The sequence below is a fragment of the Ctenopharyngodon idella genome, chromosome 3 (genome assembly GCF_019924925.1).
Source record: "Ctenopharyngodon idella isolate HZGC_01 chromosome 3, HZGC01, whole genome shotgun sequence".
Classification (NCBI taxonomy): Eukaryota; Metazoa; Chordata; class Actinopteri; order Cypriniformes; family Xenocyprididae; genus Ctenopharyngodon; species Ctenopharyngodon idella.
Genome location: NC_067222.1, coordinates 8,627,623 through 8,643,466, shown reverse-complemented (window position 1 = coordinate 8,643,466; position 15,844 = coordinate 8,627,623). Strand labels below are relative to the sequence as shown.

The window sequence follows — 15,844 nt, the reverse complement described above, 5'->3', positions numbered from 1 at the left end:
TGCATTATTTATAGATAAAACAAGTTAGTGTGATGGGGTGATAAGTCAAACTGAGGGACGCGCACAAATCATAAAATATTTACAAAAAAAAATTAGGTTTATTGTGAATAAATATATCGTATGTAAACAGAGACACATATAATCCTGAAAATAGTGTATGTTTGAAAAAAAATATAACTTATTTGGTGATATTTTAGATGCAACTGTCATGTTGGTTAACATGGACATGTGAAATTGGCTATGTAATAATGAAAAATGATTAAAAAAAGTATGCTAATCTTCAAAAAAAAAAAAAAAAGCATTTTATCATATATCTTGTTAAAAAGAACTCGAATTAATAACTTTAAGCTTTGGAAACATTGGGACATATTTTGTGCCTTATGCATCTGATCAAACATTGCGTAGAATGACTCTTAAGCACCAGAACAGTATCAGAGTCACCTTTGATACTAGGGCCTGAGGTGGGTCAGACCCGGCGTATTTTAGATCTGCTTAAATGCGGCATTGAGCCTTTACACTGAATTCTGAGCAGACACAGACCCGCTTCAGAGCAGCCATAAATCGGCTGTGTAAAGATGCCTTAAATGTAATGAAATAAATGTAGTGTGTTACTACCCACTTCTGATTTTGGGTAACAAAAAAAAACAAAACAAAAAAATAAAGAGACTTATCTTTAGATTTTTAGAAATATCACAGAATGACACAGCTGCATTTATTATCCAGATATTCAACTATTTGTATCAGCTCTTGTATTTCTTTTTCTTTCTGGAGCTGCAGGTGTTTATAGAGTTTTTCCAGTAATTCGTGTTGTTCTTGACGTTCTTTAAGCATCTGTTGAAGCTCCTGAATGTGCTGCTCTTTTCTCTCTCTGAAATCATTCAGTTCTTCTGCTTGTTTTCTGGCTTCATCTTCATATTTCTTCTTTATGACTTTTATTTTCTCTTCAAATATCTTTTTCATTTCACATTGCTCTTTCTCTTCTGTTTTTTTTCTATCCATCTCTTCTTTTTCTCTTCTGTTGAGCTCTAATGCTCGTCCTTGTTTCAGATTTGCAATCATGTTCTTCCATCTCTTTCTCTCTTCTTCTTGTCTCTCATCATCTTCTTGTTTTCTTCTCTCCCACTCCATTTTCCTGATTCGTTCCAATTGTTCATAATGTATTTTCATTGCAGTTGTCTTTTCCTCATATTCTCTCTCTTTTTCTTCTTTTTCTCTTCTCTGTTTCTGTCTTTCATTCGCTATTTTTTGTTGTTTTTCTTCTCTCTCTCTTTCAAATCTCTTTTTCATTTTCTCCAGTTCTTCTTGTTTTTCTCTCAGTTCTTTCTCGTGTTTCTCTTTTCTCTCTCGTTCTTCTTTCTCTCGTTCTCTCATCTGTCGTTTCTTTTCATCCTCCCATTCTCTCTGCTGTACTTTAATTTCCTCTTGAATCTCTTTTCTTTCATTTTCAGACTCTTTTATTATTGTTTTCCATCTCTGTCTCTCTTCATCTTCTTCTTTTTTCCTCCTTTGCTCCTCAGTTTCCCTCCTTTTAGTTTCTTCTTGTTGTTTCATTCGTAACTCTACTATAATGCGTTCTTGTTCATTTTTCATCTTTTCTTGATATCGTCTGTATTTCTCTTCTCTCTTTCTATCTTCTTCTTCTCTTTCTTTTTGCTGTTTTTCATACTGTGATCTCTGTTTTTCAATCTCTCTCTTCATCTCTTCTATTTTCTGATAATATTCAGCTCTTTGCTGTTTTTCCTCTTCTGATCGTTTCTGGTTTTCAATCTCTCGTTTCATTTGTTCTGTTTTCTCTTTCTCTTCAAACTCTTTTTTGAGTTTTTCCAGTTTTTCTCTAAATTGATTCTGCATTTTCATTCTCTCCTCATCTGCTCTTTGTTTCTCTTCCTCGAGTCTCTTCGTCAGGTTTTTCATGTCCTTCTCGTATTTGGCTTGCAATTCTTCTTTCTGAGTCTGAATTTCTCTCTCTTCTCTTTCAGTATTTCTTCCATTCTCTTTTTAATGGACATCTCTGCCTCCTCAAACATGCTGTTAGTGAAGTATCGACCCTCATTATTATTTGTCAGCTCTTCTATCATGTTTAACAGTTGAATCACTTGAGTTCTGTCTCGTTTTTCTTTGTTATTGAAAACCAGGAATCTGTTTCCACAATCTCTGATCAGTTTCTTGAGTTCTGCAGACTTACTTCTCTTCACATAATCTTCTATAGATTCATCCTCGAGATCGTCACCTCTAGTGAACAGAACGATGCTGAACTGAGCAGCTTTATGTCCAAATATCTTCTTTATCAGATTCACAGTATCCATCTCAACCTGGATGAATCTTCCCAAACTCAACACAATGACAAACACATGAGGTCCAGGTGACGACATTGAAATACATTTCACTATTTCTTCTACCACTTGATCATGTGACAGTGTCGTGTCAAACAGTCCTGGAGTATCAACAACAGCTACTGATCGACCATCAACTTCACCAACTCCCTTCTCACAAACAGTCGTCACTGAATCTGTGCTTAATTGGCTCTGAAACTCATTTCTTCCCAGAATAGTGTTTCCTGTTGCGCTCTTTCCATTTCCTGTTCTTCCGATCAGCACAATCCTCAGACACTCATCATCGACAGCTTCACCTTCAGCACCTGAAAATCATGACACAATTCAAGTTGGGTTTTACTAGTTCGGATTCCAGATTCTTATGAAGTTGCATAAGCTAGTTTTTAAAAAAAGGGAAAAAAAAATCAATCACCATATGACTGAATCTTCTGCTTTAACTCTTTGATTTCATCCTCCATTCTCTTCAGTTCTTTCTTATTTTGTTCCTCCAGTTCTCGTCTGGCTCTGTTCTCTTGAGCTTTCACATACATCTGAAGTGAATAGGGTTCAGTCTTCATGTTCTTTATATAATCCAGAAGATCTAGGATCTGTCTTGAGTTTTCAGGTTCCTTTAACCCAATCACTCTGTATCGACCACCACAGAGACCGATTATCTTCTGAGATTCTGGGCTGGATTTTATGGAGTCCATCACCGGTCCTTCAACAGAGAAACTGGAGGTAAAGAGGAGAATGAAGTGCTCTCTGGAGTCAAATATTCTTATCATTTTCTCCATTTCTGCTTTGTCTTCATCAGTCAGTGGACCATCAGGAACAATGAGGATGAAAACATGAACTCCAGGATGACAGAGAAACACACAGCGGAGAGTCTGAAGCATCACTTCCTCCTTTGAGAGCCGATTGAGAGCTGGAAGCTCCACCAGACTGATCTTATATCCATGAATCTTCCCTTTCTTCACACACTCTTTAATTTTCTTTCTCTGATGTGAAAGTTTTATCTTTTTCCCTTGTAAAAGTTTGGACACAGAGACTGTAAGTGTTGAATCACTTCCAAATAGCACCAGGTTCAGCTTCTGTTTTCCACGTAAATCCACTGAAAGTGAAATACAAATTAAGAGACATTAGACTCAAGCTTTGGTATTGTAAACTTCCCAAAACAGCAAAAAACAACTTTTTTTTTTTTTTTTTTTTTTTTTAAATATTTGACATTTAAAACACACAAATGTTTCTGTTTGTGTGTGTGTGCGCGCACGCATGCACATGTGATTTATTGTGTGTGTGCGTGTATAGAGAGGAAAAATGAGTAGAACACAGATTTGGCAACACTGACTATAAGTGATTTTAAGGGTCAAATAAAATCTGTTTTCTGACAAGTTTTTCTGCTCCCTTTTAACTGAAAAGGTATAATTGGTCCTGATCATTGGCTGATTTTAAACAATGAACCAGTGGCCTCTAGCGAATATAATTGCTTTTATCGGCCAATACCAATTATTGGATGATATGCTGGTGCATACCTATTTCCTACTGGTACAATTAAGCAAAAGTCAAACAATCAAACATGATTTTTCATCATATCACAATTTCTGTTTTGACTACATAATAATGTCAGTTTAAACATCTGTAAGTCAGACACATCCATTTAGCCACTGTCCCAGCAAACAAAAATTTTTGTTCTAATAATGTTTTCCAAGTGTTCATTGTTGGTTATGGTAATGCTAAAATGTCCAGTTTTCTTAATGTTAATGGAACAATATTTTTAAGGTTAGTATGATGTTCCTGAAATGTTATTTCTAGGTAATTTTTTTATCAACATTCTAGAAACGTTGATTTGTAACATTCCAAGAACATACAAAATGTCCAGTTTCCTTAATGTTATTTAGAATGACATTTAAAAGTTACAATGATGTTCCTGAAACATTCGAACACCTGCTGTTAACAAGCAGAATCAATGAAGGAAAGAGAAACAACAAGAACAAGAAACAAGAAACTACAAGTGACTTCTAGCCACAGTCTTAGATGAAATCGTCTGAAGATAAAAGACATTTAATCTCTCAGGATCTCAGCAGAGTAGAATTTAACAACTTCACAAACAGCATTACCAGCTTCACTTATTAATAAACAAAATGACTTAATTTCTGTCATACATCCACTTTTTATTGAAAATTAACAGAGGTTCAGATCTTGATGTTTGGTTGAAAATAATTCTAGTTTGAGGTCACCAATAGGCAATCAGTGTTTTCTTTAGTTGAGCTGTTGACCATTGACATTGCTGACTTGTTTCTCTTTCAACAATTACAATGATGTTTTCAAATAATGTTTGTGTATTGCTAAAGACATTGATGAAAAAGCAGACTGACATGTATGTTTCAATGACTGTCAAATAACTGATTTAAATAGTTATAAAGTTGAAGTAATAATAAATAAAACAAAGTAATAATTTATAACTTTTGTGTTATAAAGATCACCTCTCACACTGAAAAGATTTGTGTGAGATCTTTCAAAATCACTACAACCCCTTGTTTAAAAGTTGAGACACACTTAGACATCAGCACTCATCACACAAACCTCAACAATAGTGACAATCAAAAAATATTCTAATCTAAATAGTAAAAGATTATTCAAGCCGCAATGCATGCTGGGAGCAATAAATGAGTTTTGAATACTGGCATGAAGCATGTTACCATTGTTGAGTTTCATATGCTGATTGTTTGAAGTGTGTGAGTGTCTAAATTGCGCTTTAGTTAATGACTTTGTCCTCACAAAATGTTTTCATTTTTCAAAATATCTGATTATTACAAGACCATGACATGGCCATTAGCACATTATATAAACAAATTAATAACAAAGCACACTTCTGATCAGTAATTAGAATCAGACCACTACACAATGACATTAATTATCAGCCAAGATCACCTGATGTTATTCTGTCTTGACTTTCTCTGTGGCAGTTAAAATCTTTTATGAACACATTATTAAAGCAGTCAGAAAAAAACAACAACAAAACATTCAAGGGTCAAGAGCACCACTACAGGAAACACTGATCAGCACAAAGATGACTTTAAATGCTTGTTCCTCTTTCCTTCAGTGTGTCATTACTAATGCTCAATCATCACTTAATTATCTTGTTAACTTCAACACTGCTTCAGCGTTACATTTTAACACTATGTAGCATGGAGACATATGAACACTAAGCAGTATTCACTAAACACAGGGGATTTTGTAACATCCAACCTTAAGCCATTTTTAGATAATAAAAGAAAGTTATCGATTCTTAATATTTGAAGGTTATACAAAAAATGATGTTTAAAGAATGTTTTCTGTCAACATTATGAGAACATTCATCAAATATTAATGACAATATATGCGTCACAGAGTCGCAGCCATCTCTGACACCTATCAGCCCATCGTCACCAGATCAGCACGCTCCGCCCACTCGTTCACTCTGCCCGGAGTTCTGATTCACCACACCTGCACCTCCTCATCAACGCACCCTATATAAACCACCACAACCTGCACTCCTTTGTCTGGTCTCGTCATTCCCTTACGAACAGACTCCTTACCTGCTACTCACCTGTATATTTACCTGCCGCCAAGGATCCAGTCTTCTGATTTATGTTATCTGCTTCCAGCCCATAGTGTGTTTCTCCCAGTCTTCAGTCTGCATCTACCAAAGAGACATTCTTATTACATCTCAGCTAAGTCTTCATATGATTACACTGAACTGCTATACTCACCGTTGCTCCATCACATTCCTTTTGTCTACCCAGTCGTTCAATAAACTCTGTTTATATCTCATTAACCTGTCTGTCCTCTTCTGTTGTGTGACAGAAAACCAGACCACACAATGCAGAGTTCTACGGACGCTGGAGGAGATCGTTTCACCGATCCATTTGCAGACCTCGTACAAGCAGTTCGTCACTCACTCATGCCGTCAGTACCCGCTGCTTCACCTGCTGCCTCTGCTAGTCCCATAGCCCAACCAGCGACATTCACCGGTGAGGCGGAGGATTGCAACGGGTTCATTCTCCAATGTTCGCTATATTTTAAGATGCAGTCTCAACACTTCTCAAATGACAGAGCTCGAGTGGCGTTTGTGATCACCCTACTGTCAGGAAGAGCTCTTCAGTGGGCACAATCCTTGTGGAATTCCAACGCTCAGGTAACCACTTCACTTTCGTCATTCCTCAGCCACTTTAAAGAAGTTTTCAGTCAGACTGCATCCGAGCTCTCAGTTCACGATCAACTGCTCTTATGCTCTCCAGTTCCGCACGCTGGCTGCATCAAGTGGCTGGAATGAGACTGCACTGCTTACTGTTTTTTGGCAAGGACTCAACAATGAGGTACGCCAACTCATGGTCATTTACGCCAATGCTAGGGGATTAGAGAACTTCATTCAAAAGACCATTCGAGTATCACAGATCTTGTTTCAGCGCAAGCCTTGATCGACTCTGGTTCAGCAGGGATCTCCCACCAATTACTCCAGAAACTCAATGTCAAAAGGAAACGCTGCTCCCAGGAATTAACCATCCTCACCATCCGAGGAAAGCCACTGGGTTGTGGTCGCATTAGTCACTTCTCCCCCACCATGATGCTCCGCATCGGCCTGCCTAAAAACCGAGAAGATCTCGTTCATGGTGCTGGAAGGTTCCACCGTGCACATCATCCTGGGACGTTCTTGGATGTCACAACACCAACCTCAAGTTAACTGGAACACGGGAGAAATCCTGCAGTGGAGTGAATCCTGTCACCAAAACTGTCTGACTCCAGTTCTCAGAACGACAGTCTTTCACACTCAATCTCCATCTAGTCCAGATCAACCCGATATTCCCCTCTGTTCGACCACCGTTGAAAGTCCAGAGACCGAGAGTAAGGTGGAGATTCCCTCCGAATACAGGGCATTCCAGGATGTGTTCAGTAAGCATTTGGCTACCACCACATCGGCCATGGGACTGTGTCAAGGGCAGAGTTTACCCATTGTCCATCCCGGAGCAGAAGGCCATGGAGGAGTACATCCAGGAGATGCTACAACAGTGTTTCATCTGTCTACATCCCCTGCCGCTTCCAGCTTCTTCTTCGTAGCCAAGAAGGATGGAGCCTTGCGGCCGTGCATTGATTATCGTCATCTCAATTCCCAAACTGTCAAGTATAGTTATCCTCTTCCTCTGGTCCCAGCAGCCCTAGAACAGCTGCACATCGCTCACATCTTCTCCAAGCTAGACCTGCGGAGCGCATATAACCTCATTCGCATCTGCAGGCGAGATGAGTGGAATATCACCTTTGTTACTCCCTGTTGGCACTACGAGTACCGGGTTATGCCCTATGGCCTGTCCCACTCTCCTTCTGTCTTCCAGGGTTATATGAATCGGGTGTTTTGAGAGTTCCTCCATTGATTCGTCATTGTGTACATCGATGACATCCTCATTTACTCTCTGAACCTGGCCGAACACCTCCATCACATGAAGCAGGTCCTCAAGAAGCTGAGAGAACACCACCTCTATCTCAAGCTGGAGAAGTGTGAGTTCCACACCACCTCTGTGCACTTTCTGGGATATGTCATCAACCAACATGGCATCCAGAAGGACCAGAGGATGGTTGAAACTATTCAGAACTGGCCCCAAACCAACAGTGTAAAGGAACTTCAGGTTTCCTGGGATTTGCTAACTTCTACAGACGATTCATCCTCAACTACAGCCTGCTCAGCTCACCCCTCACCTCACTCCTAAAGGGCTGGCCCAAATCTCGGTCGTGGACCCCTTCAGCTATCGAAGCATTTCAACATCTTAAAGAAGCATTCCAGTCTGCTCTGATCCTGGTTCACCCTGATCCAGATCTCCCTTCTGTCATCGAGGTGGATGCCTCTACCACTGGTGTCAGAGGGGTCCTATTACAGCGGCAGGGGGATCCTCCACGCCACCATCCATGCCCCTTCTCCAAAAAGCTATCCTCGGCGAAGCAGAATTACAACATCGGTGATTGTGAACTCCTTGCCATCAAGCTAGCCCTGGAAGAATGGAAACATTGGCTGGAGGGAGCTAATCATCGCTTCAAAGTTATCAAGGATCATCGGAACCTGGAATATCTGCATGAAGCCAAAAGCCTAAACCCACATCAAGCTAGATGGGCCCTTTTCTTCACCAGGTTTGACTTCACAGTCCCCTATCGTCCTGGCAATATGAATGGAAGAGCAGATGCCTTGTCACAACTTCATCAGCCCGATCCAGAGTCTAGCTCTCCAGAACCTATTCTCCCTCCAGCCATGATCATCAGTCCCATCCAGTGGTCCGTCGATGATCAGATCTACAGGCTACACTCTCCAAACCTGCTCCACTGGGAGGTCCTGAGGGGCTCCTCTACATACCATCAGCTCTTCACCAGCCCCTCATGGACTTAGCTTATACCTCTCCGGGCTCTGGACACCCAGGTAGTCACCGTACACTCTCGCTCCTATGTCATCACTACTGATGGCCCTCTGTGACCCAGGATATCTCCCGATTCGTCAAGGGATGCTCTGTCTGCGTCGTCACTAACACACCACGTAAGCTCCCAGAAGGAAAGTTGGTTCCATTACCCATTCCACACCGTTCATGTTCTCATCTAGGAATAGACTTTATGACCGACCTTCCTACTTCAGATCACCACACCTGTGTGTTTGTCATAGTCAACCGCTTCTCAAAACCTGTAAGCTCATCCCTCTGAAGGGCCTACCCACTGCTTTTGAAGCCACAGAAACTTTCTTCCAGCATGTGTTCCGTCATTTCGGTCTACCCGAAGACATAGTATCAGATCGTGGCCCTCAATTCATCTCACGAGTATGGCAAGCCTTCTTCAAGCTCCTAGGAGTTTCTGTCAGCCTCTCTTCTGGCTGTCATCCGCGAACTAACAGCCAGACTGAGCGGTAGATCCAAGAGATCGGGAGGTACCTGCGGTCCTATTGCCACCAGAACCAAGACAGCTGTAGCCAATTCCTCCCTTAGGCAATCCACCACTGGACTCACGCCATTCCAGTGCATCCTTGGATACCAGCCTCCTCTGTTCCCCTGGTCCAGCGGACCATCGGAGGTTCCAGCTGTCAATCATTGGTTCCAGCAGAGCGAGAGGGTGTGGAACTCAGCACACGTGCATCTCAAACAGGCAGTGCAGAGACACAAGAGACAAGCTGACGCCCGCAGAACATCGACTCCGCAGTACCGACCAGGTCAGAAGGCATGGCTCTCTACGTTGGACATCCGTCTCTGCCTGCCTTGCCGTAAGCTGAGTCCCCGTTACGTAGGTCCCTTCACTGTGCAGAGGCAGATCAATGAGGTCACATACAGGCTAAACTTACCACCTCAATACACAATCTCACCTTAATTTCATGTATCACTCCTGAAACCTTACACTGAACCCTTGTCTCCTCCCCTCACACGATCCGGTGTCGATGACGTACCTCCTCCTCCCGAACTGGCTGACAAGGAGGTCCTCTACCGGGTCCGCTCCATCAATCGTATTGAATACCTCATTGACTGGGAGGGTTACGGCCCTGAAGAACGATCCTGTTTAGCTTGGGATGATGTGCTCGATCCATCTCTTCTCACCCAATTCCACACTGACCATCCGAATCATCTAGCAGTGAGAGGTCGAGGTAGGCCCCACTGTTGCAACTTCTGGATATCAGGAGCCGCCTGTGGAGGAGGGGGTACTGTCACGGAGTCGCAGCCATCTCAGACACTTGTCACCAGATTAGCACACTCCGCCCACTCATTCACTCTCCCCGGAATTCTGATTCATCACACCTACACCTCCTTATTAACATACCCTATATAAACCACCACAACCTGCACTCCTTTGTCTGGTCTCGTTATTCCCTCACAAACAGACTCTTTACCTGCTACTCACCTGTCACCAAGGATCCAGTCTTCTGTCATCTGTTTTCTGCTTCCAGCCCATCGTGTGTTTCTCCCAGCCTTCAGTCTGCATCTGCCAAAGTGACATTCTTATTACGTCTCAGCTAATCAAGATTACATATTACAAATGATTACATTGAACTCCTATACTCACCGTTTCTGCATCACGTTCCTGTTGTTTACCCAGTCGTTCAATAAACTTTGTTTATATCTCACTTACCTGTCTGTCCTCTTCTGTTGTGTGACAATATGGTGATTTTATTAACATTGTTGTAGCAAATTAACTCAAAGAAATCACATCCCTTTAGTCTATTTAAAAATTACAATTATAAAACAACGTTCCAAGTATAAATATATGATGTTCATTATTGTCATCAACCAAATTGTAAATGTTATCTGTAAAATTATTTGTTTTTACACACACAAAGTTAACAGGAAATTTTAGCAAGGCCCTGCAGTAAAATTGAACAAATGAAATTATTTGCAGCACAAACTTATTGTTTATTACATAATATGACTCAAGAAAATGAATAATTAACTTTTAATACTTTGATGCTGTTTTAAAATAAATAAATGAGTAAATGAGTGAGTGAGTGAGGAAATTGGTCTTTAATTTTCAGTCAACCCTTTTGAAGGTTCACATAAACTGATTTGGACTGGCTAGAAAATGAGTTTGACACCAAAACACTACCTTTACCACTTCTGCCTTTCTGGCTATCTTTGGCTTTTTCAACATAGTTGTGGTGAGAGCTCTCCTCATTTCCTTCCTCTGAGCTGCTCTGATCTTCTTCCACTGATGTTCCTTTAACATCTTCATATAATTCACATGTGAGATAGTCTTCCTGGTTTTCCTTGAGTATCATATCAACACTCTGGAATATGTTAGAGTGCCATTCTGATTTTTCTTTTTCAAGCTGCAGATGTTCTTCTTCACACTCCTTTATTAACTGATGAGTAGCTGTATGCTTTGTCATATGACTCATGTGTGAGTCGAATGTCTCTTCATCAATTGTGAAAATAATTGTGCGTTTAATTGCCTCTTCACTGAATTTTTTCAGCACATAATGCACTCTTGTCATGTTCTCGTCAGTAAAGTCATTATATTGCATTATGATTATGAAGACATGAGGTCCTGGATCAGACAGATTCACACACTCTCTCACTGTCTGTGTGATCTGATGATCTGAGATGTTTGTCTGGAGCAGCTGAGGACTGTTGATGACCATCACATCTCTGTCCTTCAATCTTCCTTCAACTCTCTCAACAACATCTGGAGGAGCTTCACTGTCAAACGCTGCTCGTCCCAACAGGAAGTTTCCCACATGACTGTTTTCTGACACGCTCTTACCCAGAAGAACAATCCTCAGATTACTGACTGTAACACACAAGACACACACACTGTAATGACATTTGAACATTCCTCATTCCTGATAATTTACTCACCCCCATGTCATCCAAGATGTTCATGTCTTTCTCACTTCGGTCGAAAAGAAATTAAGGTTTTTGATGAAAACATTCCAGGATTATTCTCCTTATAGTGGACTTCAATGGCCTCCAAACGGTTGAAGGTCAAAGTTATAGTTTCAGTGCAGTTTCAAAGGGCTTTAAACAATACCAGACGAGGAATAAGGGTCTTATCTAGTGAAACGATCGGTCATCGGCTGTATGTCCTACACCTTCCCTATTCTACTTATGGAAAAAAATGGAACTGGTGCCGCGTTCGTTCCGTAAGTTGAATAGGGAAGGGTAGGACATACAGCGTAAGCTTTTTAAAGAATAGGGAAAGAAGAAGCACGTGCAAGGTGATAATATGTGTTTATAAAGCATATACAGTTGTATTTTTTTCAAAAATGACTGATCGTTTCGCTAGATAAGACCCTTATTCCTCATCTGGTATCGTTTAAAGCTCTTTGAAGCTGCACTGAAACTAATTTTGACCTTCAACGCTTTGGAGACCATTAAAATCCACTATATGGAGAAAAATCCTGGAATGTTTTCATCAAAAACCTTAATTTCTTTTCGACTGACAAAAGAAAAACATGAACATCTTGGATGGCATGGGGGTGAGTAAATTATCAGGGAAATTTTATTTGAAAGTGAACTAATCCTTTAAATTAAAAGCCAGAATTGTTTCAATGCTTGTTTAAAGCATTAACAGCATTGAAAAATAAGAACTGATTATAATCTGTGTTGTGTGTTAAATTGCTCAGTAGATTTAAAACATAAACACAGATAATATCTGTGAAATATCTCGCCCTTTGTTGTTGCTGTCAAATCAGTCATTGACTTACTGTTGGGGTGGTCCAAAGCAAAATTACAACATAAACACAAACTGTTAGCCAATCTGGTAAACATTATTATGTGAACTACATGACTTTCAATGATTCATGAAAATATTAAATATGAATATAGAAATATCAACAACATTTAAAGACAGTTGAAGACACACCTTTTCCTTGTGCATTTAATTAATTCATAAAAGCACTTCATTTTTACGGAAGAGGATTAGGGCCAAGCAATAATAATTAAAAAAATCATCTCGAGATTAAAGTCATTATAATGTGAAATTAAACTTTTATTTAAATAAAAAAGTCGAAATTCAATGTTGAGAATAAACTCATTACATTTTGAGAATAAAGTCATTGTGTTTAGAGAAAAGACTCATTACATTTGGAGAAAAAAATTCAACATAAAATGTTGAGAATTAACACATTCAATCGGTGTCATGTTCATTGCTTAGTACTGATAGGAGTCATGAGAGAGTTGGATCACTTAGCCTAAGCTATATTTTAGAATTTCTTTCAGTAACAAACAAATACTATCAGCTTTAGCTAATTTTAACCGAATAATAATAGCATACAAACTTTAAAGAGAATTTGCAAGCAGAATTTTGCAAACAAAAACAAAAAACTGTCCAATTTGCAAGATTTTGTCCAACATGAAATAAAAACCAGTTGACAAGAAAACAGAACATTCTAAAATGCTTAACGTGGCTTAAAGGTGCCCTAGAATTGAAAATTGAATTTACCTTGGCATAGTTGAATAACAAGAGTTGTGTACATGGAAATGACATACAGTGAGTCTCAAACACTATTGTTTTCTCCTTCTTATGTAAATCTAATGCGTGAAAAACACCACGGAAAAACAGGCGAATCTCAACATAACACCGACTGTGACGCAACAGTCGGGATCATTAATATGTACGCCCCCAATTTATGCATATGCCAGCCCATGTCCAAGGCATTAGACAAGCCAGTATTAACGTTGTGGAGCTGCACAGCCGAATCAACAGACGTTCTGCAGGTATTGTGAAGCATGCAAGCAGTGACAATAGATAAAATGGCAGATGGATCAACAAAAACTGTTCATGATCCAGGATATCATGATATTTTTAGTGATATTTGTAAATTGTCTTTCTAAATGTTTCGTTAGCATGTTGCTAATGTACTGTTAAATGTGGTTAAAGTTACCATTGTTTCTTACTGTATTCACGGAGACCAGAGCCATGTCGTTTTTTAAACGCTTGCAGTCTGTATAAACTAGTGGTGTAGTCTGGGCCATACACACCTATACGCTGTATACTTACTTTTTGCCCAGGGCTGTTTGCATATTAGCTACGATTAGCTATACTTTATATACAAAGTATTCCCATACTATAAATTTTAACTGCTTTTTCGACAGAGAATAGAGATTAGAGATAACAGCCTTTGTCTCTGACTTTTTCTCCGCTGTACGTGTATGTATAGAGCAAGTTGAGAGTGAAGTGGAAAGAAGTTGTTAATGCGCAGGTGAGATTCTCCATTTGATTTATTTTTCCCAATACTGCAGATTAGCAAATGTGCACGGTATGATAACCGTACATGTCCATACCGTGATATACCGTCATACCAGTATACCATTACAACCCTATAAGCGGGTAACATTTACAAGGTCAAGCTTTTTCTAATGTAATATCAATTTGACAATTCCACTGGTATCTAAAATTTGGTAACTTATTTATTAGAATACAATGTTACATGGGTCAAAACATTGAAATCAAATAAGTATTACAACATGATATTCTTTCACAGTCTATAAACCCCCTAAAGTAGCCTTGGCCACGCCATGTATAAAAGTCTACTTTCGCCACTGCTTCTCAAGCATCTCGTTCATCAATATTCCACACCTTGTGGATCAACAAGGTTATTAATGCATATTAAGGTATCCTAGGATAGGTGTGGTCAGAGCCGTCGCAAGGGCTGTGTCAAGTGTGTGACAGCTGACTTGATGATGTAAAGCCAATAGTTAAAGTTAATGTTTTGTCATTCGAAGCACTATAATAGTTAAAAGACATAGCTAAAACATAACACAAACAACAAACTAGCAATAGACCCCCGCTATAGCACTATTAATGACAGCACAACTACGCAGTCACACACAGAAAATATATTTAGGTCCTATATTTAAAGAAAGTCCATTTAGAGCCAGTGAAACAATGAAAATAGGCTACACACGTTTAATCCTTATACAATATTATCTGCGAGTTTTATATTATTTCTATTAAATATGTGTGTTTTACATAAGTTGTTGCTTCCTCTCTCAATGTGTAAATACTGTAAGCAGTACGTCCAACTATATTGACACCCATTTTAATAAGAGAGACGATCAGTTCACTAAGTAAGATTAGATTCTCATGGGTAATACAAGAAACTTTTAACATGCTAGTACAAATTTATGGCTTGCTAAACTCAAATCTTACCCGAACTATGCGCCATGAATCCAAGTATGTGTGCAGTCCTGACCACTTGAGTGAGAGGAGACCTTCAAGTTTGTGGGGTTAAGAATAGACTTACAACCAAAGCTCACAACACATTTGGAGCTATATAAAGCCCACCCATTTGGAGCTGGGTCAGACTTCCATAGTTTTCACGTAGCCAAAACACTTTTTTCATAACAACACAAACCAGTTTGAATTGGCTAGATTTCCATGTGCATGAGGAATGATATTCCTCCTTGTCTCAGGTGTTGGGCAGGGAAGGGTGTTTTATTGTCATCAAATAATGAAATACGAGCACAATCCCCACAGACTCTTGCCTTTAAGACAGGTAAAACAGTCACGAGCTGGACCAGCTGTTCATAAATTCTTCAAGAGGGGTACTTTAATACAGTGGTTCTCACACTAGGGGGCGCAAACAGGCTGCAATGTGAATGTTACATGTGCATTTTCTGTTTTGCAAAATAGACAAATAGGTTTGAAAGTGAAACTACAATAATAATAATCTAACCAATAAACAAACAACATAACCATACTATGGTGGATGGGATTTCATCAGAATCTGAAGTATTACATGGATTGGAGGACATTTCAGGTACTGATATGTTTGTTTCCAGTGGAAATCTGAAAGGGTCCATTGCTATGAATCATGGTCATTAGCTTTCTCCTTGGTTGGTTCGTGTGGGTGGTTTCATGCTCTAGAAAAGCCGATCTGAATTGCTTGTACAGCTGCCACATACTGATTACAGAAAAATAATACTCATTCACTATTCCCTATATTACTCCACTAATATTGTTCATTTGAAGAAGTGAATGGAAACTGTGAGTGCGCCAGAAGGGCTGCCGCTTTTGCATGTGTAAACCTTAATTAAAGGCAC

The 15,844-nt window shown here is 39.6% G+C and overlaps 1 protein-coding gene across 2 annotated transcripts; it reads right to left on the bottom strand.

Moving 5' to 3' along the window:
- Positions 1–1,773: 1,773 nt before the first annotated feature.
- Positions 1,774–15,024, bottom strand: LOC127509903 (GTPase IMAP family member 8-like). Of its 2 annotated transcripts, XM_051889223.1 has the most exons (4): positions 14,952–15,024; positions 10,905–11,588; positions 2,746–3,423; positions 1,774–2,638 (listed from the first exon to the last, which is right to left on the bottom strand). In XM_051889223.1, exons 1-4 carry the CDS (start codon positions 14,965–14,967, stop codon positions 1,911–1,913), a joined length of 2,106 nt encoding a protein of 701 aa, XP_051745183.1. In that variant the 5' UTR covers positions 14,968–15,024; the 3' UTR covers positions 1,774–1,910. The 2 variants fall into 2 exon arrangements, with proteins under 2 accessions (XP_051745183.1, XP_051745184.1); XM_051889224.1 differs by having other exon boundaries at positions 2,503–3,423.
- Positions 15,025–15,844: the final 820 nt, after the last annotated feature.